The sequence below is a fragment of the Pristiophorus japonicus genome, chromosome 12 (assembly GCF_044704955.1).
Source record: "Pristiophorus japonicus isolate sPriJap1 chromosome 12, sPriJap1.hap1, whole genome shotgun sequence".
Taxonomy (NCBI): domain Eukaryota; kingdom Metazoa; phylum Chordata; class Chondrichthyes; family Pristiophoridae; genus Pristiophorus; species Pristiophorus japonicus.
Window position 1 is genome coordinate 82,469,907 of NC_091988.1, and position 25,005 is coordinate 82,494,911.

General features: G+C 44.9%; 1 protein-coding gene across 5 annotated transcripts in view; it reads left to right on the top strand.

The window, feature by feature from the left end:
* LOC139277360 (acylamino-acid-releasing enzyme-like) overlaps window positions 1–25,005 on the top strand; it is an 89,135-nt gene that overhangs the window by 61,947 nt on the left and 2,183 nt on the right. For 2 of the 5 annotated variants that reach the window (XM_070895722.1, XM_070895723.1), the window contains exons 18-21: window positions 79–167; window positions 1,370–1,560; window positions 12,471–12,573; window positions 15,038–15,144. In XM_070895722.1, the coding sequence (XP_070751823.1) occupies window positions 79–167; window positions 1,370–1,560; window positions 12,471–12,573; window positions 15,038–15,144 (490 nt within the window). Of the gene's footprint in view, window positions 1–78; window positions 168–1,369; window positions 1,561–12,470; window positions 12,574–15,037; window positions 15,149–25,005 lie in introns of those variants that run through there. The other 3 variants (XM_070895724.1, XM_070895721.1, XM_070895720.1) reach the window with 3 other exon arrangements.

Below are 25,005 nucleotides of genomic sequence, written 5' to 3' on the forward strand. Positions count from 1 at the left end.
TAAATCATTAGCCCAACTTCATTTTACTGTGCTACCATGAAGCCTGATTCTGATGGGATTATTTTCTGTATCTTGCAGTGAACTACAGAGGATCTAGCGGCTTTGGACAAGCCAGTATTCGCTCACTGCCCGGTAACATAGGAAGCCAAGATGTGAAGGATGTACAGGTAACGAGTTATTCAAGCGGAATAGAAGAATATCAGCAGCAGCCAACAGTCACCATGTTTGCTTTAGGAATGGCGGATAACTTGCTGTGTAGAAGTACTAAAAGGGGAAATCACAAAATCTTATTTATTATTTCATTGAGTGAAGATGACCCAATATTAAAATGAGGACATAAAAATTTATTTATGGGTTGCTGTGAAGCATTTTTATTCAACCTGTACAATGGAGACCTTTAAATTATAGCTCCTTTATCAATATTTAACAATTAAACAGAAGTATTACTAAAATATCCCCCTCCTGTCCCAAATAGTTTATTGACTTGTCTACTCCCCATGAGGAGAAGTAGCAAGCTTCATTCATTGGCTGGCCGCCTGCTTGGAGACCTCTCGTGCCAGGTCTTAGAGCTGGAAGGAAAGCACGGAACCAAGGCACACAGTGAGTTTGTCTACAGGTGACTGTTATTGTAGGCGAACACATCAGCATTCTTCGGAGAGTGCAGTACCCTACAGCACAACTTTTCCCATTCAACCATATGAGTGGTTATCTGATAATGAAGTTGTTCTCCCACCCCACAGGCATTCCCTTTGATAGATTGGTTCCAAAAATTCTAGTTGTTAACTCTATAGTTGTTGGCAATAGAATGGGATTTTATTTGCAGTGTGGCTGTAGAAGGGGAGTGGATATAGATTCCAAATTCATTTCAGAATGCTGCAGCACAAGCAGTGGGTTTTATTCTGGTGGTACAGTCACATCAAATTTTAAAGTTAAGTAGGATTTAGTTCTGGGGTGTTTCTATGCTCCAATGTGCCACGAATAAATTGTGGGAAAAGGTGCTTGGGTATAGAGCAATCACTGCTCCTGGTGATTTAAATATAAGTCACAGAATTGCTACCCTGTTTTCTTCAGCCCTTAACCCATGTGTGTTTATTTAAGAATGGATTTAGGTCTTGGAATAGCTGAGGCTCGAATGCTGGAGACTGTTCCTTGGAATTCCATTTGTGCCACTTCCTATGCCACAATAAATCTACATTCACCTGTTACTGCCTACTCCATAGGGGTTAAACTAGAAAGATTGCGTGTATTAAAGGGAACATCAAAGCTTGGCATTACATTACTGCCATTACATGAGGGGCTAATTAGTAAATTCTACTGTCACGGTGTCTGTTTTTGTACTGCTGTTCCAGAAGCTTCACTTTTGTTTCAGTATGCTGTCGATAGTGTGCTGAAGGAAGGGTGTGTGGATTCTGAGAAGGTGTTGCTGATTGGTGGCTCGCATGGAGGCTTTATTGGCTGTCACCTGATTGGCCAGTATCCTGGTTTGTACAAGGCCTTTGCCACGAGGAATCCTGTCATTAATCTGGCTTCCAAGCTGGGGACAACAGACATTCCTGACCAGTGAGTGCAGTCTTTCCTTCCTGGATTCAATATGCTTTTAAATAATATACTTTATATTTTGTTGCCAGGGTATATGTCCATGTAAAGAGTGCATCCATCGGTAGATTCCTGCTCTGGTGACAAATGAGATTCTGGTGCCTCACTGAGTTAACAAGCTGTCTTTCACCTCTGGGACCTGCCCAACGTGGTGTGCTGAAAGTCTCTTCCCTCCGTTGGTTTTAAGGGCCCTCCTCTGTGAATTGAGATTGAACAAGTTACAACACAGTTTGGATAGTTGTGGGCCCACAGCATTAAATTGCAGTCACCTTGCACTAAATTGGCAATCTGACTCAGAGACCATAAGGATGGATGGTGTGGAAAATGGTGCAGTCAGGGGTATTGTTCTCATTTTCAAGCTAAGGCACATTGGGGGTAGTGAACATAGGAACAGGAGTAAGACCATTCACTATCTCGAGCCTGTTCCACCATTCAATGAGATCATGCCTGCTCTGCGACCTAACTCCATATACCCGCCTTTGGCCCATATCCCTTAATACTTTTGCTTAATGAAAAACTATCAATCTCAGATTTAAAATTAACAATTGATCTAGCATCAATTGCCGTGTGCGGAAGAGAGTTCCAAGCTTCTAATACCCTTTGTGTGTAGAAGTGTTTCCTAGTTTCACTCCTGAAAGGTCAGGCTCTAATTTTTAGATTATGCCCCCTAGTGCTAGACTCCCCAACCAGTGGAAATAGTTCTTTCTATCTACTCTATCTGTCCCCCTTAATATCTTGAAAACTTTGATCAGATCACCCCTTAACCTACTAAATTCTAGGAAATACATTCCTAATTTGTGTAACTTTTCCTCGTAACTTAACACTTGAAGTCCGGGTCATCATCATAGGCAGTCCCTCGAAGTCGAGAACGACTTGCTTCCACACTAGAAATGAGTTCTCAGGTGACTGAAGAGTCCAATGTGTGACCTACAGTCTCTGTCACAGGTGGGGCAGACAGTGGTTGAAGGAACAGGTGGGTGGGGAGCCTGGGTTGCTGCGCGCTCCTTCCGCTGTCTAAGCTTGGCTTCAGCTTGCTCTCGCCGAAGAGACTCGAGGTGTTCAGTGCCTTCCCGGATGCTTTTCCTCCACTTTGGGTGTAAGACAAAGGTCTTCTACCAACCTGCCCCTGCCACACAGCATTGCCCCCCCACTCCGGTTATCAAAATCCACGTCGAGGCCTTGGGCAATGTGGACAATTTTCTGTACCTCGGGAGCCTACTGTCAACCAGGGCAGACATCGACAACGAGGTCCAACACCGCCTTCAGTGTGCCAGCGCAGCCTTCGGTCGCCCGAGGAAGAGAGTGTTTGAAGACCAGGACCTCAAACCTGGCACCAAGCTCATGGTCTACAGAGCAGTGGTGATACCCACCCTCCTATATGGCTCAGAGACATGGATTCTGTCCAGCGGGCACATCAAAACATTGAAGTCCGGGTATCATTCTGGTAAACCTACGCTGCAGTCCCTCCAAGGCCAATACTGTGTATCCTTTCTATGGTGTGATGCGCAGAACTGCTCACAGTACTCCAGGTGTGGTTTAGCCAGAGTTTTGTATAGCTGCAGCATAACTTCTACTCACTTGTATTCTATAGCTATAAAGGCCAGCATCCCATTAGCCTTTTTGATTATTTTCTGTATCTGTTCATGACATTTTAATGATCCATGATCCAGGTTTTTGAAATAGAGAGGAATGCCTGGTGTAGATGCAAGCAAGTTATTTAACTCAAACAGTGAGCACAGACCTAAAGAATATTGAAAGAATTCTTTCCACCTCCACAGTGTAATGGATAAGAATCATTGTCTGGATTACAACAAACCAATAGGTGGGGAAATGCTTTGGCTACAATTTACTGTTTAGCTCAGGATTTTCAGTTGCTCAGCTGGCCTAGCACCCTAAGAGAGGTGTGTATCGCCTCCCTGGGCATTGTACCCTACACTCAGGGCCCAGCTGATGAATTTTGCTGACTGAGGCGCAAACTTTATCGCCCCGCCGTCATTACCGCCCCGAAATCAGCAGAACCAAAGGGGTAGATTTTCAGCTTCACAACCTGGGCGGTAATCTGGTGGGGAGGTTGGGCGTCCTTTATAGAACCTGCCCAATTCTCCTTCCATTAAAATCAATAGAATAAAATCGGGCAGGGTCTATAAAGAACGGGAGATCTGTCATCCCCACCACCACCACCTCCTCCACCCGCCAGAGACCGTATAGGCAGTGAAGCAAATAGAAACATAGAAAATAGGTGCAGAAGTAGGCCATTCGGCCCTTCGAGCCTGCACCACCATTCAATAAGATCATGGCTGACCATTCCCTCAGTACCCCTTTCCTGCCTTCTCTCCATACCCCTTGATCCCTTGAGCCACAAGGGCCATATCTAACTCCCTCTTGAATATATCCAATGAACTGGCATCAACAACTCTCTGCAGTAGGGAACTCTGCAGGTTAACAGCTCTCTGAGTGAAGAAGTTTCTCCTCATCTCAGTCCTAAATGACCTACCCCTTATCGTAAGACTGTGTTCCTGGTTCTGGACTTCCCCATCATCGGGAACATTCTTCCCGCATCTAACCTGTCCAGTCCCGTCAGAATCTTGTAAGTTTCTATGATATCCCCTCTCATCCTTCTAAACTCCAGTGTATAAAGGCCCAGTTGATCCAGTCTCTCCTCATATGTCAGTCCCGCCATCCCGGGAATCAGTCTGGTGAACCTTCGCTGCACTCCCTCAATAGCAATAATGTCCTTCTTCAGATTAGGAGACCAAAACTGAACACAATATTCCAGGTGAGGCCTCACCAAGGCCTTGCACAGCTGCAATAAGACCTCCCTGCTCCTATACTCAAATTCCCTAGCTATGAAGGCCAACATACCATTTGCCTTCTTCACCGCCTACAGTACCTGCATGCCAACTTTCAATGACTGATGAACCATGATACCCAGGTCTCGTTGTACCTCCCCCTTTCCGGAACGGCAGTAATCATGGGGGATTTTAACCTACATATCGATTGGTCAAATCAAATCGTAGGGGTAGCCTTGAGGAGGAATTCATAGAATGCATACGGGATTGTTTCTTAGAACAGTATGTTACAGAACCTACAAGGGTGCAAGCTATCTTAGATCTGGTCCTGTGTAATGAGACAGGAATAATAAACGATCTCCTCGTAAAAGATCCTCTCGGAATGAGTGATCACAGTATGGTTGAATTTGTAATACAGATTGAGGGTGAGGAAGTAGTGTCTCAAACGAGCGTACTATGCTTAAACAAAGGGGACTACAGTGGGATGAGGGCAGAGTTGGCTAAAGTAGACTGGAAACATAGACTAAACGGTGGCACAATTGAGGAACAGTGGAGGACTTTTAAGGAGCTTTTTCATAGTGCTCAACAAAAATATATTCCAGTGAAAAAGAAGGGCGGTAAGAGAAGGGATAACCAGCCGTGGATAATCAAGGAAATAAAGGAGAGTATCAAATTAAAAACCAATGCGTATAAGGTGGCCAAGCTTAGTGGGAAACTAGAAGATTGGGAAAATTTTAAACGACAGCAAAGGATGACTAAGAAAGTAATAAAGAAAGGAAAGATAGATTATGAAAGTAAACTTGCGCAAAACATAAAACAGATAGTAAAAGCTTTTACCGATATATAAAACGGAAAAGAGTGACCAAAGTAAATGTTGGTCCCTTAGAAGATGAGAAGGGAGATTGAATAATGGGAAATGTGGAAATGGCTGAGACCTTAAACAATTACTTTGCTTCGGTCTTCACAGTGGAAGACACAAAAACCATGCGAAAAATTGCTGGTCACGGGAATGTGGGAAGGGAGGACCTTGAGACAATCACTATCACTAGTGGGGTAGTGCTGGACAGGCTAATGGATCTCAAGGTAGACAAGTCCCCTGGTCCTGATGAAATGCATCCCAGGGTATTAAAAGAGATGGCGGAAGTTATAGCAGATGCATTCGTTATAATCTACCAAAATTCTCTGGACTCTGGGGAGGTACCATCGGATTGGAAAGCAGCTAATGTAACGCCTCTGTTTAAAAAAGGGGGCAGACAAAAGGCAGGTTAGTTTAACATCTGTAGCGGGGAAAATGCTTGAAGCTATCATTAAGGAAGAAATAGCGGGACATCTGGATAGGAATAGTGCAATCAAGCAGACACAACATGGATTCATGAAGGGAAATCATGTTTAACTAATTTACTGGAATTCTTTGAGGATATAACAAGCATGGTGGATAGAGGTGTACCGATGGATGTGGTGTATTTAGATTTACAAAAGGCATTCGATAAGGTGCCACACAAAAGGTTACTGCAGAAGATAAGGGTACGCGGAGTCAGAGGAAATGTATTAGCATGGATCAAGAATTGGCTGACTAACAGAAAGCAGAGAGTCGGGATAAATGGGTCCTTTTCGGGTTGGAAATCGGTGGGTTAGTGGTGTGCCACAGGGATCGGTGCTGGGACCACAACTTTTTACAATATACATAGATGACCTGAAAGAGGGGACAGAGTGTAGTGCAATAAAATTTGCAGATGACACAAAGATTAGTGGGAAAGCGGGTTGTGTAGAGGACACAGAGAGGCTGCAAAGAGATTTAGATAGGTTAAGCGAATGGGCTAAGGTTTGACAGATGGAATACAATGTCGGAAAATGTGAGGTCATCCACTTTGGGGAAAAAAAAACAGTAAAAGGGAATATTATTTGAATGGGGAGAAATTGCAACATGCTGCGGTGCAGAGGGATCTGGGGGTCCTTGTGCATGAATCCCAAAAAGTTAGTTTGCAGGTGCAGCAGGTAATCAGGAAGGCGAATGGAATGTTGGCCTTCATTGCGAGAGGGATAGAATACAAAAGCAGGGAGGTCCTACTGCAACTATACAGGGTATTGGTGAGGCCGCACTAGAGTACTGCGTGCAGTTTTGGTCACCTTACTTAAGGAGCTTTGGAGGGGGTACAGAGACGATTCACTAGGTTGATTCCGGAGATGAGGGTTTACCTTATGATGATAGATTGAGTAGACTGGGTCTTTACTTGTTGGAGTTCAGAAGGATGAGGGGTGATCTTATAGAAACATTTAAAATAATGAAAGGGATAGACAAGATAGAGGCAGAGAGGTTGTTTCCACTGGTCGGGGAGACTAGAACTAGGGGGCACAGCCTCAAAATACGAGGCAGCCAATTTAAAACCGAGTTGAGAAGGAATTTATTTTCCCAGAGTGTTGTGAATCTGTGGAATTCTCTGTCCGGGGAAGCAGTTGAGGCTAGCTCATTGAATGTATTCAAATCACAGATAGATAGATTTTTAACCAATAAGGGAATTAAGGATTATGGGGAGCGGGCGGGTAAGTGGAGCTGAGTCCACGGCCAGATCAGCCATGATCTTGTTGAATGGCGGAGCAGGTTCGAGGGGCTAGATGGCCTACTCCTGTTCCTAATTCTTATGTTCTTATGTTCCTAATCTGTCGCCATTCAGATAATATTCTGCCTTTGTGTTTTTGCCCCCAAAGTGGATAACCTCACATTTATCCACATTATACTGCATCTGCCATGCATTTGCCCACTCACCTAACCTGTTCAAGTCACCCTGCAGCCTTTTAGCGTCCTCCTCACAGCTCACACCGCCACCCAGCTTCGTGTCATCTGAAAACTTGGAGATATTACACTCAATTCCTTCATCTGAATCATTAATGTATATTGTAAAGAGCTGGGGTCCCAGTACTGAGCCCTGCGACACTCCACTAGTCGCTGCCTGCCATTCTGAAAAGGACCCGTTTATCCCGACTCTCTGCTTCCTGTCTGCCAACCAGGTCTCTATCCACGTCAGTACATTACCCCCAATACCATGTGCTTTGATTTTGTACACCAATCTCTTGTGTGGGACCTTGTCAAAAGCCTTTTGAAAGTCCAAATACACCACATCCACTGGTTTTCCCTTGTCCACTCGACTAGTTACATCCTCAAAAAAATTCCAGAAGATTTGTCAAGCATGATTTCCCTTTCATAAATCCATGCTGACTTGGACCGATCCTGTCACTGCTTTCCAAATGCGCTGCTATTTCATCTTTAATAATTGGTTTCAACATTTTCCCCACTACTGATGTCAGGCTCACCGGTCTATAATTACCCGTTTTCTCTCTCCCTCCCTTTTTCAACAGTGGTGTTACATTAGCTACCCTCCTGTCCATAGGAACTGATCCACAGTCGACAGACTGTTGGAAAATGATCACCAATGCATCCACTATTTCTATGGCCACTTCCTTAAGTACTCTGGGATGCAGACTATCAGGCCCTGGGGATTTATCTGCCTTCAATCCCATCAGTTTCCCTAACACAATTTCCCGCTTTATAAGGATATCCTTCAGTTCCTCCTTCCCTCTTGACCCTCAGCACCCTAGTATTTCCGGAAGGTTATTTGTGTCTTCCTTCGTGAAAACAGAACCAAAGTATTTGATTAACTGATCTGCCATTTCTTTGTTCCCCATTATAAATTCACCTGAATCTGACTGCCAGGGACCTACGTTTCTTTTCACTAATCTTTTTCTCTTCGCATATCTATAGAAGCTTTTGCAGTCAGTTTTTATGTTCCCAGCAAGCTTCCTCTCATGCACTATTTTCCCCGTCTGAATTAAACCCTTTGTCCTCCTCTGCTGTATTACAAAATTCTCCCAGTCCTCAGGTTTGCTGCTTTTTCTGGCCAATTTATATGCCTCTTCCTTGGATTTAACACTATCCTTAATTTCCCTTGTTCGCCACGGTCGAGCCATCTTCCCCATTTTATTTTTACTCCAGACAGGGATGTACACTTGTTGAAGTTCATCCATGTGTTCTTTAATGTTTGCCATTGCCTATCCACCGTCAACCCTTTAAGTATCATTCGCCAATCTATTCTAGCCAAGTCATGGCCCATGCCATCGAAGTTACCTTTCCCCAAGTTCAGGACCCTAGTCTCTGAATTAACTGTGTCACTCTCCATCTTAATAAAGAATTCTACCATATTATGGTCACTCTTCCCCAAGGGGTCTCAGACAACAAGATTGTTAATTAGTCCTTTCTCATTACACATCACCCAGTCTAGGATGCCAGCTCTCTAGTTGGTTCCTCGATATATTGGTCTAGAAAACCATCCCGAATACACTCGAAATCCTCCTCCACTGCATTGCTACCAGTTTTGTTAGCCCAGTCAATATGTAGATTAAAGTCGACCATGATAACTGCTGTACCTTTATTGCACGCATCCCTAATTTCTTGTTTGATGCTTCCCCCGACCTCGCTACTACTTTTTGGTGGTCCGTACACAACTCCCACTAGCGTTTTCTGCTCTTTGGTATTCCATAGCTCCACCCATACAGATTCCACATCATACAAGCTAATGTCCTTCCTTACCATTGCATTAATTTCCTCTTTAACCAGCAACGCCACCCCACCTCCTTTCCCTTTCTGTCTATACTTCCTAAATGTTGAATACCCTTGATGTTGATTTCCCAGCCTTGGTCACCCTGCAGCCATGTCTCCATGATGCCAATTACATCATGTCCGTTAACAGCTATCTGCGCAGTTAATTCGTCCACCTTATTCCGTATACTCCTCGCATTGAGGCACAGAGTCTTCAGGCTTGTCTTTTTAACACCCTTTGCCCCTTTAGGATTTTGCTGTAATGTGGCCCTTTTTGCTTTTTACCTTGTGTTTCTCTGCCCTTCACTTTTACTTTTCTTCTTTCTATCTTTTGCTTCTGCCCCCATTCTACTTCCCTCTGTCTCCCTGCATAGGTTCCCATCTCCCTGCCTTATTAGTTTAACCCCTCCCCAACAGCACTAGCAAACACTCCCCCTAGAACATTGATTCCGGTCCTGTCCAGGTGCAGACCGTCCGGTTTGTACTGGTCCCACCTCCCCCAGAACCGGTTCCAATGTCCCAGGAATTTGAATCCCTCCCTTCTGCACCACTCCTCAAGCCACGTATTCATCTGAGTTATCCTGCGATTCCTACTCTGACTAGCATGTGACACTGGTAGCAATCCTGAGATTACTTCTTTTGAGGTCCAACTTTTTAATTTAGCTCCTAGCTCCCTAAATTCATCACGTAGGACCTTATCCATTTTTTTACCTATATCGTTGGTACCTATATGCACCACAACAACTGGCTGTTTACCCTCCCCCTTCAAAATGTCCTGCACCCGCTCTGAGACATCCTTGACCCTTGCACCAGGGAGGCAACATATCATCCTGGAGTCTCGGTTGTGGCTGCAGAAACGTCTATCTTTTCCCCTTACAATAGAATCCCCTATCACTATAGCTCTCTCATTCTTTTTCCTGCCCTCCTGTAGCAGGGCCACCCACGGTGCCTGGACTTGGCTGCTGCTGCCCTCCCCTGATGAATCATCACTCTCAACATTACCCAAAGTGGTGTATCTGTTTTGCAGGAGGATGATCGCAGGGGACCCCTGCACTACCTTCCTTCCATTGCTCTTCCTGTTGGTCACCCATCCCCTATCTGGCTGTGTAACCTTTACCTGCTGTAAGACCAACTCAATAAATGTGCTATTCACGTCATTCTCAGCATCGTGGATGCTCCAGAGAGTGAATCCACCTGCAGCTCCAGTGCCGCAATACGGTCTGTCAGGAGCTGCAGCCGGATACACTTCCCGCATATGTAGTTGTCAGGGACACTGGAAGCGTCCCTGACTTCTACACAGTACAGGAGGAGCATAACATGTGTCTGAGCTCTCCTGCCATGACTTAACCCCTAGATTAACTTAATTTGGCAACAATAATGCGAAAGGTTACTTACTGATAAAGAAAAGAAAAAGAAAAAAACTACTCACCAATCACCAGCCAATCACTTACCCCCTTGGCTGTGACGTCACTTTTCGATTTCTTTCTACTTTTTTTACCTTCTCTCCCTGCTGCAGCTGCACCAGCTGGCCTTTATACGCCGCTCCGACATCCCCGAACCTCTTCTTTGACGTCACACTTAGTTTTCGTTTCCTCCCAGGTCGGGGAGTCAGCACTGGTGTCAGCATTAAACCAGAATTATCCTTCACTTGAAGCCTTTTCAATGGATCAATTTCATTCTGAAGTAAAGGGGCCCAAAACCACATGATAGGATAAATCTAACCCATGTCTCCTATTTTCTTTTCTCTCATGTAAACAAATTCAGTTCCGTGAAACTGTCAATGACTTAGAGCATTAAACCAGAATTATCCTTCACTTGAAGCCTTTTTAATGGATCAATTTCATTCTGAAGTAAAAGGGCCCAAAACCACATGATAGTGTAAATTCTGTGATCCCACTCTTACAGCAGGGAGCTATTTTTTTTTTTTATTTTTTTAAGAGAGCTTGGGTTGGATATGGGGTTACAAGAATGTGACCCCAATTCTACGACACATGCTCCCTGCGAGTGTGGCTCTCCACTGGGAGTGCTGAATTTACCCTAATGTTCCATATTTGGTCTCCCCAGTGATTTATATGGTTACTAACTTGTAACTAAATGCCTTTGAGGTATGTTTGAGTACCTCTCAATACATGATTATCTGTCGTAACTCATAAACTAGATCATTTCAATGAATGGTCAATACGTTTTCAATCCATTTATTGTTTCCTCTTTCAATGTGCATAACATGGTATTTATCTGGATTAAAATTCATCTGCCATTCCTTAGACCTTCTGTTCAATCGATCCAGTGTCTTTTGAAAAATGTTCTCATATTTATCCTCACTACCTAGCTTATTGTCAGTAGCAAAATATTCAAGTACTGTTCTCCACGTTATTTATTGATGAGCAAGGAAGCCACAATGAATAGCTACAAAACTCTGCCAGACGCACACCCCAACATGAGCTTGTATCTTTGATATCATTTTCTGTTAAGCACATTTCACACGAATTGGCTATTACTACCATGTACCATGGTCTTTATTACAAGCCTCACATATGACATTTTATCCAATGTCTTTTGAAAATCCAAATATTTTACATTCATGCATCTATTCGTTTAGTTGCCTGCTCAAAGAACTCCAGTGGATTTCTGGGACCCCACCTGTTGCTTCTAAATCCAAGCTATGTTTTTTGGCTTCTGTATTCTTTGGATGGCCACATAAAACCCTTGGTTGACTTCCAAGCAGATCACCCCAACTGACAGCAATGATACAGAGCAGGCACATCACAAAGGAATTCCCAGGCTCTGCACATCTAAGCACAGCTAATGCTTTGTAATAGTTGGTTCTAGGACCCATGGAGAGGGGTGTCTGTAATCACAATTATTACAATAACTTGAATTTGCTTGGGGTAAGTGTATTCAATCTCAAGCACTTTCACCAACTCCAGTCATTTTAGTCGAGTGCATTTCTATTGTTTTTGCAAATGATGTGCAATGGTGCAACGAGTCGCTTTCTAATACTGTTCATAGATTTTTTTTTTAAATGGACAGATTCAGTTTTCCCAAAACATATTTGTGCCAGTTCAATAACTTTTGGGAATTTTGAGTCCTGTCCATGTTCAGAGCTGCTTTGCTGGTTGCACAATGGTACTGTGCACTACAACAGTGATGCTCCATACCACAGTGGGAAGATATCAACTTTGTTCCCAATCTGAGCCATGTTGAGTTAGGAAGATGCTTGGCGGAGACTGTTGTGTCCCATTCGCAGAGGGAGGGCAAATTGGAAGGAGATGCCCTGTGTGGCTGGCATCTAATACTCCTGGGGCAAAGAGAGCATCAGACGTTTTGGCTAATGGGCATATAATCTCAGCAACCGAGACATGGGTTCAGGCCTACTTTAACTTAAAGTACAGGCAGACCTTGGCTTAAAATACATGGAATAATAAATTGCCAAAAAAATGGAAATTCCAACTAAAGTCTAGTGTTGTGATTTTTTACTGTGCTTTCCCCAACAGTACCATGGTGCAGGCTGGCTTTGATTTTGCCCCAAACCTGTTGCCAACTCCCTCTGTGCTGACAGCACTATTGAGCAAATCACCCATCACACATGTTTCTCGGGTAAGCAGTAAACTGTAATACTTGATTCACCTAAAACAAGAGCTTCTTCCACAGAATTTGGGTGCAAGGCTTATCTAAACCGAGGACAGCATGTATTTTAGTCAGAGTGGCATTGTGGTGCAGTGTATTGCGCATAGCCTCACTGTGGTCTAGAGTCATGGTTGTGACTGCATCGAACCCCTGCCTCCCACCTGACCCCCCCCCCCCACCGCTCCCACCCAGTTCTTAACACAGTGAGATACTGGTCACAAATGGACCATGCAGGGAAAACAACCCAGACAAACAGGTGTGTCCTGAGGAAGATCTACTGGGAACAAGATTAGCAAGACTCTGCAAGGAAGTTGTTCAAGTTATCTGTCGGAATAGTGTTAAAGCAGAGAATGGAGAAAAGTAATTTCAGCAGTAAACTGGAAAATGTTATTTTCTAAAATAACTTAAGTATTGCCACGAAGAGTAAACTATGTGGTAGAGATGTTAGCTTTAAGTATATGTGTGTTTGTCAGTTGATGTGAATACTGTTTCAATGACAGGGAAAGCTAACTGCATCTGTAAGCATCTATCCGTGATGGGACAGGCGGAACTCTGTGGGTAAATACCTACCCGAGATGATACCTATTTGACTTTTCATATATACAGACCAATGGAGGCTTTACAGTGTGTGCAGTAGGAGGTTGATTTGAGGTCATTAGGTGTGTGAATAATGCAGCATATCCCACACATAAAAGCCCAGAGATTGCAAACCTTCACTCGCGACCTTGCAACCACGGGCTTCTATCAGTTAGAATCTACACCGACAGACATTCAGTAAAATATTATTGGCTTTTTTCAGTCAAGCTACTTTTGGCCATCATCCTATATCTAGAAGCAGGATCAGGTTCGATTGATTTTCTACACAGTTTCTCCTGAAGCAATGTTGCACATTCACTTGACAGAAAAGGAAAATGTGTAAAATGGAATAAAGCCAATTACTGCAATGCAAACTCAAACCACTGAAATAAAATCATGCTCCTTTTACCCTTAGTCACCACCTTAAGGGCTGCAACTGAGGGTTTATTATTTTTTATGATGAGAAGGCAGTGTGGGATGGTGGGTGGGTGGGGGGAAGTCAGTTTGAGCAAAATTAAAACTTGACTACTCCAACTTACCCCTGGCCGGCCTTCCACATTCCGCATTATGTAAATTTGAAGTCAGCCAAAACTCAGCAGCCGTGTACTAACCCACACCAAGTCAAGATCACTCATCATCATCATCATCGGCAGTCCCTCGGAATCGAAGAAGACTTGCTGCCACTCCTGAAGTGAGTTGTCTGGTGGCTGAACAGTCCAATACGAGAGTCACAGACTCTGTCACAGGTGGGACAGATAGCCGTTGAGGGAAGGGGTGGGTGGGACTGGTTTGCCGCATGCTCTTTCCACTGCCTGCGCTTGATTTCTGCATGCTCTCGGCATTGAGACTAGAGGTGCTCAGTGCCCTCTCGGATGCACTTCCTCCACTTAGAGCGGTCTTGGGCCAGGGACTCCCAGGTGTCATTGGGGATGTCGCACTTTATCAGGGAGGCTTTGAGGGTGTCCTTGTAACGTTTCTGCTGCCCACCTTTGGCTCGTTTGCCGTGAAGGAACTCTGAGTAGAGCACTTGCTTTGGGAATCTCGTGTCTGGCATGCAAACTATTTGGCCTGCCCAGCGGAGCTGATCGAGTGTAGTCAGTGCTTCAATGCTGGGGATGTTGGCCTGGATGAGGACGCTGATGTTGGTGCGCCTGTCCTCCCAGGGGATTTGTAGGATCTTGCGGAGGCATCATTGGTGATATTTCTCCAGCGACTTGAGGTATCCGCTGTACATGGTCCATGTCTCTGAGCCATACAGGAGGGCAGGTATTACTACAGCCCTGTAAGACCATAAGCTTGGTGGCAGTTTTGACCCCTGTACTTTCTGACCTACGTTGGCTCCCAGTTAAACAATGCCTCGATTTCAAAATTCTCATCCTTGTTTACAAATCACTCCATGGACTTGCCCCTCCCTATCTCTGTAATCTTTTTCAGCCTCACAATCCCACAAGATGTCTGTGCTCCTCAAATTCTGGCCTCTTGAACATCCCTCATTATAACTGCTCAACCATTGGTGGATGTGCCTTCAGCTGCCTGGGCCCTAAGCTCTGGAACTCCCTCTCTAAACCTCTTTGTCTCTCTACCTCTCTTTCGTCCTTTAAGATGCTCCTTAAAACCCACCTCATTAAACAAGCTTTTGATCATCTACCTTAATTTCTTCTGTGGCTCGGTTTGTCTGTAACACTGTTGTGAAGCGCCTTGGGATGTTTTACTATGTTAAAGGTGCTATATAAATAAAAGTTATTATTATAAATTAATTTAACAGGGTATTTAATTGTTGGGAATTGTATTTCAATCTTATTAACTGTGGTGCTGTCTCTCTTCGGGGTGTGTGAATATATTACATTTGTTTTCTCAGGCACGGACTCCAGTTTTGATAATGTTGGGTGAAAAAGACAAACGGGTTCACCCAACGCAAGGTCTAGAACTCTATCATGCTCTGAGAGCCAGAGATGTTCCTGTACGGTAAGTTTTGTGAAGGTAAGATGAGCAGTGGAACATGTGATAGTCCTCTGGGCTCATGCAACTGCTGACTGAGATTAAAGCTGGCAGTAAAGGACTCGCCTTGACATTAAACCTGCAGCTATGGACTCCTTGCCCACATATTAAGCCAACCGCTATGAATAATTTGCCCAGTTGTTAACGTGTGAGCAAAGCATTCATGGCAATGGGTTAACACCTAAGCCAAGTACTTTTTTCCCACGCAGCCTGTGTGCCTGAGCTCTGTCCTCAATGCAGTGATTGATCCAGTATACGGGAGGATGCCACACAATGCTTATGGGTCCAATAGAAGAGATATTTTGTAATGAATGATCTCGTGACAAGTGATTCGACCAAAGGTTCCTGTATTAAATCTCAACTGTTATAATTATTTATGTTGTGCATGTGTTTAAACATCCCCGCACATTCCAGTGAGTTTTAGTAAGGGAAATAGAGGGGTTTACTTTTGCTCAGGAGTCTCCGTTCTGCAGTTGTGCTGCACAGTTCGGCTTTGTACAGGTAGTGACTCACTATGGTCCTGCCAACTGTGGGGTTGGTAGGGCGGGAGGGTGTAAAAATCAACTTTGGCAGGGGCCTAAAATGGATGGTAGTAGATTGCCCACCCGTCGTATACCTCATTTGAACGTCCTTTCTATTGAAGACAATGGAGAAGAAAATCAGTTCCGACGTATAACAGGCGACCAATTTGCGGCAGCCCGTTTTGCACCTGTGCAATGAATTCCATTTTAAATTCCCCCCACTTTAAGCAACTTTAGATCTTCACTTGCCTCACATTAGGCTCAATTTTCCCCAGTGATTTGCATTGTTTTTTTGGAGCAGGCTGCGTTTTTTGGCCTAAGTTAAAAATTCACAGTTTCCCCAATCAATTTGCACCAGCGTAACTCAGTTCGTTACGATTTTTTTAAGGTACTTTTTTTTTCAGTCAAAGGCAGCGTAACCTGCCACTTACGTCAATTCTGGCCATTTAGGCAGATTTGGCCAGCTGAGAGTTACTCCAGTTCTGCTTAGGCCGGCGTATGTGGTCTCTGCAGAGAAACCTTCTGGTGAGTTAAGGAAATCGGCACAGGTAAGTGCATCAGGTGCCCGGACAGCAGCAGCAGGAAAGATGAGAGTGAGGTGGCGGGAGGGGGGAGGTTGAAGTGGGTTTGGGGAGGAGAGAAGGGGTGGGGAGTAGGGGAGGAAGCCTTTAGGTGCGGGGACTGGGAGGGAGGTGGCCATTTGGCCTGGGCTAGGAGCAGGGAGCGGGACCAGTAAGGCACTCGAGGCCAGGGTCGAGTGGGGGGGGGGGGGTTGTTGGGGGGGGGGGGCGGGTGGGAGCTGGATGTGGACTGGCACAGGCAAGGGGCTTGGGGCAGGCTAGGGAAACAGACCTGCAAGCCCTTCAGCCAGGGCTAGGGGCAAGGAGCGGGACCGGCTTTAGTAATTGGAGGTAAGTTGCCGCAATATATTTTAATGTGTTTTTAAGTTGATGCAATGAGTTTTAATGCGTTGCAAGCTGGCAGTATGTTTCACTTTGCAGCCTCAGCTTGCATTGTGTCCCTGGTTACCGTGGCAACCCGATCTTTTTGGCGCAGATCAAGGCTCCACCCACAAAACTAAAGGACAGGTTAGGCCACGCCAAAATGAAGAAATTCAACAGGGAAACTTAGAACTTTTTTTTTGACATATTTGGGCAGAAAGAGTCAGACTGAACACTGTGAACACAAAGTAAAGTGTGACCTTAGTCTTTTATTGCAGGTCTCCAGTGTGCCTCTCCAACCTATGAAGCCTTCTTAAATATCTGTGCTCCCAAGGGATTATGGGGTCCCTTAGGACTCCGGGGAATGAGCCCTCTGGTGGCTGTATAGAGTAAATATAAGTCCACATATATAACAACATTCCCCCCCAAAGTCAATAGGGTAACTATTTACAATGTGAGTCGATCTTGGGCTGTAGGCTCTCTCGGCCTTAGACAGACTTCTGAATGCATAAACAACCGGTTGCAGTTTCCCAAAATTATTAGCTTGTTGCAATACACACCCGACGCCATATGATGACGCATCACATGCTAGTACCAAACGCTTACATGGATCATACAACACAAGCAATCTGTTTGAGCATAACAATTTTCTCACTTTTATTAAGGCATTTTCTTGGCTTTTGCCCCAAACCCATTCACCCCCTTTTCATAGTAAGATATGTAGTGGTTCTAGCAGTGTGCTGAGACCCGGTAAGAAGTTACCAAAGTAGTTCAAGAGTCCCAGAAACGACCGCAGCTCCGTCACTTCTGTGGCTTCGGTGCGTTCTCGATTGCCTCCGTCTTCGTGTCGGTGGGCCTGATGCCGTCCGCCGCAATCCTCCTTCCAAGGAACTCCACTTCAAACGCCAGGAAAACGCACCTCGAGCGTTTTAACCTGAGCCCCACGCGGTTGAGTCGACTAAGAACCTCCTCCAGGTTCCGACCTATGACCAAGATGTCGTCCTGGAAGACCACGGTGTGCGGAACCGACTTCAGTAAACTTTCCATGTTTCTCTGGAATATCGCCGCCACTGATCGGATTCCAAATGGACATCTGTATAACAGAAAGACCTTTATGTGCGTTGATGCAGGTGAGGGCCTTCGATGATTCTTCCAGTTCCTGCGTCATGTAGGCTGAAGTCAGATCCAGCTTCGTGAACGTCTTTCCTCCTGTCAGCGTTGCAAAGAGGTCATCGGCTTTTGGTAGTGTGTGTTGGTGCTTCAGGGAGAAACGATTGATAGTTACTTTGTAATCGTCACAAATTCTGACGGTGCCGTCTCCCTTGAGGACTGAGACAATAGGACTGGCCCACTCGTTGAACTCGATCGGTGAGATGATGCCCTCTCTTTGCAGCCGGCCTAGCTCGATCTCTACCCTTTCATCATGTACGGTACTGCTCTCGCCTTTTGATGGATGGGTCGCGCCCCCGGAATTAGGTGAATCTGCACTTTTGCTCCTTGGAATTTCCCGATGCTTGGTTCGAACAGTGAAGGAAATTTGTTTAAGACCTGGGCACACGAAGTGTCTTCAGTGGGCGATAGCGCTCGGATGTCGCCCCAGTTCCAACGTATCTTTTCCAGCCAGCTCTCGCCGAGCAGCGTGGGACCATCGCCCGGTACCACCCAGAGTGGTAGCTTGTGCACCGCTCCATCGTAGGAGACCTTTACGGTAGCACTGCCGATTACAGGAATCAGTTCTTTTGTGTAAGTTCTTAGTTTCGTGCCAATTTGAGTTAAGACTGGCCTTGAGGCCTTGTTGCACCACACCCTTTCGAAAGTCTTTTTGCCTATGATGGACTGGCTTGCGCCCGTGTCCAGCTCCATTGATACCAGGACTCCATTTAGTTCAACATTCAGCATTATCTGAGGACAATTCGTGGTGAATGTGTGTACCCCATGTACCTCTGCCTCTATCTGAGGCTCTGTTTCGTCATGATCCTCCTCTGCAACCTGGTGGTTTGCGGGTTTAACAGGCTTAGCAGCTCGCCTGCACACTCGTTGGAGATGTCCCATTGTTCCACAGCCCTTGCAAAACTATCCTTTGAATTGGCATGAATGGAAACGATGATCACCCCCGCAGCGCCAACAAGGTGTTAATGGCCTTGCATTCATCAATCTTGATGGTGGACTCTGAGACATCTGCGGACGTGTAGCTGCAGGTATGTGTGACTTGCCCTGTACGTTAGGATTCAAAAACAACATCACTTTGTTCACAGTACTTGTAGCAGCACTTGTGTGCTGAGAGATTTGCTTAGTATTGTCACTGGTGGCAATGAACGCCTGGGCTATCACTATGGCCTTACTCAAGATTGGGGTCTCTACAGTCAAAAGTTTGCGAAGTATGGTTTCATGGCCAATGCCAAGTACGAAAAAGTCTCTGAACATGTGTTCCAAATTTGCAATGTCCTGCAAGGCGTCTTAGCTCGGCGACATAACTCACCACTTCCTGGCCTTCAGATCTTTTGTAGGTGTAGAACCGGTACCTCGCCATCAGAATGCTTTCCTTCGGGTTCAAATGTTCTCGGACCAGTGTGCACAAATCGTCGTACGATTTCTCATGGGTTTCGCTGGAGTGAGCAGATTCTTAATGAGGCCATACGTTGGTGCCCCACACATGGTGAGGAGGATCGCCCTTCGTTTGGCAGCGCTCTCTTCCCCATCTCGCTCGTTGGCCACAAATTATTGGTTGAGTCGCTCCACAAAAGTTTCCCAGTCATCTCCCTCCGAAAATTTCTCCAGGATGCCCACTGTTCTCTGCATCTTTGGGTTCGCTACCTGTATCTCATCGCCAGTTGTAGTGTATGGAGAATGAGTCAGACTGAACACTGTGAGCTCAAAGTAAAGTATCACCGTAGTCTTTTATTGCCAGAGTGCCTCTCCAACCTGTGAAACCTTCTTAAATACCTGTGCTCCCAAGGGATTATGGGGTCCCTTGGGACTCCGGGGAATGAGCCCTCTGGTGGCTGTACAGAGTAAAATACAAGTCCACATATATAACACTAAGATCATGCCCTCTAGTTCTAGTCTCCCCCATCAGTGGAAACATCCTCTCTGCATCCACCTTGTCAAACCCCCTCATAATCTTATACCTTTCGATAAGGTCACCTCTCATTCTTCTGAATTCCAATGAGTAGAGGCCCAACCTACTCAACCTTTCCTCATAATTCAAGCCACTCAACCCTGGAATCAAACTAGTTTCTATAGATATGTAAAGAGAAAAAGGTTAGTAAAGACAAACGTAAGTCCCCTGCAGTCAGAATCAGGGGAAGTCATAACGGGGAACAAAGAAATGGCAGACCAATTGAACAAGTACTTTGGTTCGGTATTCACGAAGGAGGACACGAACAACCTTCCGGTTATAAAAGGGGTCGGGGGGTCTAGTAAGGAGGAGGAACTGAGGGAAATCCTTATTAGCCGGGAAATTGTGTTGGGGAAATTGATGGGATTGAAGGCCGATAAATCCCCAGGGCCTGATGGACTGCATCCCAGAGTACTTAAGGAAGTGGCCTTGGAAATAGTGGATGCGTTGACAGTCATTTTCCAACATTCCATTGACTCTGGATCAGTTCCTATGGAATGGAGGGTAGCCAATGTAACCCCACTTTTTAAAAAAGGAGGGAGAGAGAAAACAGGGAATTATAGACCGGTCAGCCTGACATCGGTAGTGGGTAAAATGATGGAATCAATTATTAAGGATGTCATAGCAGTGCATTTGGAAAGAGGTGACATGATAGGTCCAAGTCAGCATGGATTTGTGAAAGGGAAATCATGCTTGACAAATCTTCTGGAATTTTTTGAGGATGTTTCCAGTAGAGTGGATAAGGGAGAACCAGTTGATGTGGTATATTTGGACTTTCAGAAGGCGTTCGACAAGGTCCCACACAAGAGATTGATGTGCAAAGTTAGAGCACATGGGATTGGGGGTAGTGTACTGACATGGATTGAGAACTGGTTGTCAGACAGGAAGCAAAGAGTAGGAGTAAATGGGTACTTTTCAGAATGGCAGGCAGTGACTAGTGGGGTACCGCAAGGTTCTGTGCTGGGGCCCCAGCTGTTTACACTGTACATTAATGATTTAGATGAGGGGATTAAATGTAGTATCTCCAAATTTGCGGATGACACTAAGTTGGGTGGCAGTGTGAGCTGCGAGGAGGATGCTGTGAGGCTGCAGAGCGACTTGGATAGGTTAGGTGAGTGGGCAAATGCATGGCAGATGAAGTATAATGTGGATAAATGTGAGGTTATCCACTTTGGTGGTAAAAACAGAGAGACAGACTATTATCTGAATGGTGACAGATTAGGAAAAGGGGAGGTGCAAAGAGACCTGGGTGTCATGGTACATCAGTCATTGAAGGTTGGCATGCAGGTGCAGCAGGCGGTTAAGAAAGCAAATGGCATGTTGGCCTTCATAGCAAGAGGATTTGAGTACAGGGGCAGGGAGGTGTTGCTACAGTTGTACAGGGCATTGGTGAGGCCACACCTGGAGTATTGTGTACAGTTTTGGTCTCCTAACCTGAGGAAGGACATTCTTGCTATTGAGGGAGTGCAGCGAAGGTTCACCAGACTGATTCCCGGGATGGCGGGACTGACCTATCAAGAAAGACTGGATCAACTGGGCTTGTATTCACTGGAGTTCAGAAGAATGAGAGGGGACCTCATAGAAACGTTTAAAATTCTGACGGGGTTAGACAGGTTAGATGCAGGAAGAATGTTCCCAATGTTGGGGAAGTCCAGAACCAGAGGTCACAGTCTAAGGATAAGGGGTAAGCCATTTAGGACCGAGATGCGGAGGAACTTCTTCACCCAGAGAGTGGTGAACCTGTGGAATTCTCTACCACAGAAAGTTGTTGAGGCCAATTCACTAAATATATTCAAAAAGGAGTTAGATGAGGTCCTTACTACTAGGGGGATCAAGGGGTATGGCGAGAAAGCAGGAATGGGGTACTGAAGTTGAATGTTCAGCCATGAACTCATTGAATGGCGGTGCAGGCTAGAAGGGCCGAATGGCCTACTCCTGCACCTATTTTCTATGTTTCTATGTTTCTATGTAGTGAACCTTTTCTGAACTGCCTCCAAAGCAAGTATATCCTTTCATAAATATGGAAACCAAAATTGCACGCAGTATTCCAGGTGTGACCTCACCTGTAATGTATGTACATACGGTCTTCCCACCACCAGAGGGCACTACCGTCGGAGGTACCAGGGTCATAGATACACTCGTGCTGAGCCCAGTATATAACCTGAACTTCACCTTTTGTGTCTTCACTTCTGGAAACCATTAAAAACTGACCAAGTTACACCCTGGTCACTGGCTCACAGTACGGAGTTCATTGTATAATTTCATACACCATATCACCAATACCTTAGATAGCTGTAGCAAGACTTCCCTGCTTTTATACTGAATCCCCTTTGCAATAAAGGCCAAGATACCATTGGCCTTCCTGATCACTTGCTGTACCTGCATACTATCCTTTTGTGTTTCATGCACAAGTACCCCCAGCTCCCGCTGTACTGCGGCACTTTGCAATCTTTCTCCATTTAAATAATAACTTGCTCTTTGATTTTTTTTCTGCCAAAGTGCATGACCTTTCACTTTCCAACATTATACTTCATGTGCCAAATTTTTGCCCACTCACTTAGCCTATCTCCTTTTGCAGATTTTTTGTGTCCTCCTCACACATTGCTTTTCCTCCCATCTTTGTATCTTCAGCAAACTTGGCTACGTTACACTCAGTCTTCCAAGTCGTTAATATAGATTGTGAATAGTTGGGGTCCCAGCACTGATCCCTGTGGCACCCCACTAGTTACTCTGCCTTGCTGAGATTGGGGACTCACTGGAGGAGAGCCTGCACCCTCCCAACTTACAGTAGAGCACTCTGATTCACTGAGCAGTGAAAACAGATCTTTTTCTGTTTTAAAAACAGAAAATGCTGGAAACACTCAGCAGGTCAGGCAGTGTCTGTGGAGAGAGAAACCGAATTCATGTCTCAGGTCGATGGCCCTTCATCAGAACTCTGATGGAAGGTTAGAGCCTGAGCTGCTGAGTATTTCCAGCATTTTCTGTTTTTATTTCAGATTTCTAACATCCACAGTATTTTGCTTTTGTCTTTCCCTGTATTGTTACTCATGATCAGTAATAGTTTGGGCGGCTTTATCTCTGCGTGGTGGGGGACCACAAATAACAGGGATTGAGGAAGGCCATATGGGGTGGTGCATTTTTACGGTTGGAATTACTGACAGCCCAGCAGCCTCAATTTTAAAACCAGGTAGCTTCTTTTTATGACAATCTAATTTTCAACCCAATTTCATATGTAAAAGAAAAAAGTCCTATCTAGTTTACTCCATTGTTTGGGCCGTTACAAAGGAAATTGCTCAGGCTATTTTCATCCCTCCCATCTTGGCGCTGAGCTCATATCCCTTCCCTCCATGCTCAGTCAAGGTTTAAGGAACATGTGTATGTGAGCTGAAAAAGCTGTGTATAATCTCCTTTTCGAACATACAGATAAGGACATGGTATTGGTGAGTTCAATCGGCGCTTACGAATGAATCAGATTTAATTTCCTTTGTGCATTTATGCCAGCAGGTGTGCGAATTGTTCATTCATTTTGTGGATTTGCTTTAATTAAGTTCACAATCTATGGGGAGAAGGGGGTAAGGTACAGGATGAGCACCTGCGCATTATCATGCTTACTGTTGCGAGAACTATACATACCGTATATTGCAGAGAAGCATAAATACTGCTTGGATTCTGATGAAAGTGAAAAATCATGGGGGGGAAAATTGCGGCCAGAGGCTTCCTTCGTAAGAACGCCTCCAACCCCAAAAAAATCTACGAATGTACCTGGTAGTCCCAGAGGAATGTAGAGATCCCGGTCGGATGCCTAGATTCTTTCAGGTATGTACGTACAAGCTAGAGTCACGTGGGCCTGGACCACCAATGCAGTATTCTCATTGATAAAAATGGGAGCTTTCTTTGTACGGACTCCCATTACTATCAATGAGAAAACCCCCAAAAACACCGAAACACAGCATAATAAATAAATAAAACGCCTCACATTTAAAATTAATTCTAATTAAATGTCCTTAAATGTTTTAGAAAAAAAACACTTACAAATTTTTTTTAAAATATGTTTTAATAGTGTTAAAAATAAACTTACCTTAATGGACAGGGTTTTTAATATAAAAATGAGTGTTTAAATGTAATTTTTATATATTTTAAAACTCTTATGCTGGTAAAAGTAAGCTATGCACCTGCTTTCACCAGGCGTAAAAGTTTGAAGGACATTTGCTGGGCATGAGTTGGGCAAACAGTCTCTCTCGCGCGGATGCCCTTCCCCCGGGGATGCAGAGGATGTCAAGAGAAAGCTCGACAGATCGCAAAAGCCGGTTTTTGGCGCATGCGCATCGCACCCCGAAAACTGGCTTTTGCGAGGCCTCGCCAGATCCATGCACACTCCGTACGGACCCAGCGAGGCCAGAATTTTCGGCCCATTATCACAGTGAAAGTATGTATTGATCATTGAACAAATTCAGGCCACTACTTTCAGAGCAAACCGTGCCAACTCTGAGGCTTGCTATGGCCTCCAAGCCTATGATATCCATAATGGCCTGTTAAAGAATGAATCCTTATTAAATCACAATCAATGCGGTAAGAAAAAAAATGAAACCCCAAACAGTGTTTTGACACTGTGGTCATAGAGAAAGACCCGGGTTTGTGATTGACTGGTGACAATTCTTAATACTGACCAACCATTGCAAAGTAAGGGACTTGCCATGCAGAGGTAATTGAGGATAGCAATGTGCAGTGGTGAGTAGTACCAAAATCTCATTGCACTAGTGAGGCTGTACCATAGACACCTTATAATTGGGACGTGTCGTTGAAGAAACCTTTTCCCTTATCCAGGTATTTTTATTATTCAACCTCAGTGCCCGTTGCCTTGTATGTGACCAAAGCTCCGATTTTTACCTGGGTAGGGATTGGTGTGGGCAAGAAACCCCATGTACTTGTCAGCATGGGCATTTTAACTCCCGGACCTCATGTTAAAATTTGTGATCTGTCGAGAATATTCAGCTGATAAATATGTAAGGATATTCTCCTTGTACAACAGTATGTTTGTGCAGTTGTTGATGCTTCGCTCTACAGTTCAGTTTGATGGAGACTACTTTCATGTGGGTTTATGCCCATAAATCCCTTCCTAACCCATGGATTTTCCGATCTTGGCTGTGCTGAGAGAAGAAACCTGATGAAAACCAGACACCAGGAGCTTCCTCAAAGGAGATAGAGTATTCTTTGAGGTTGCTCTTGAGCATCTTGCATTGACTAATTG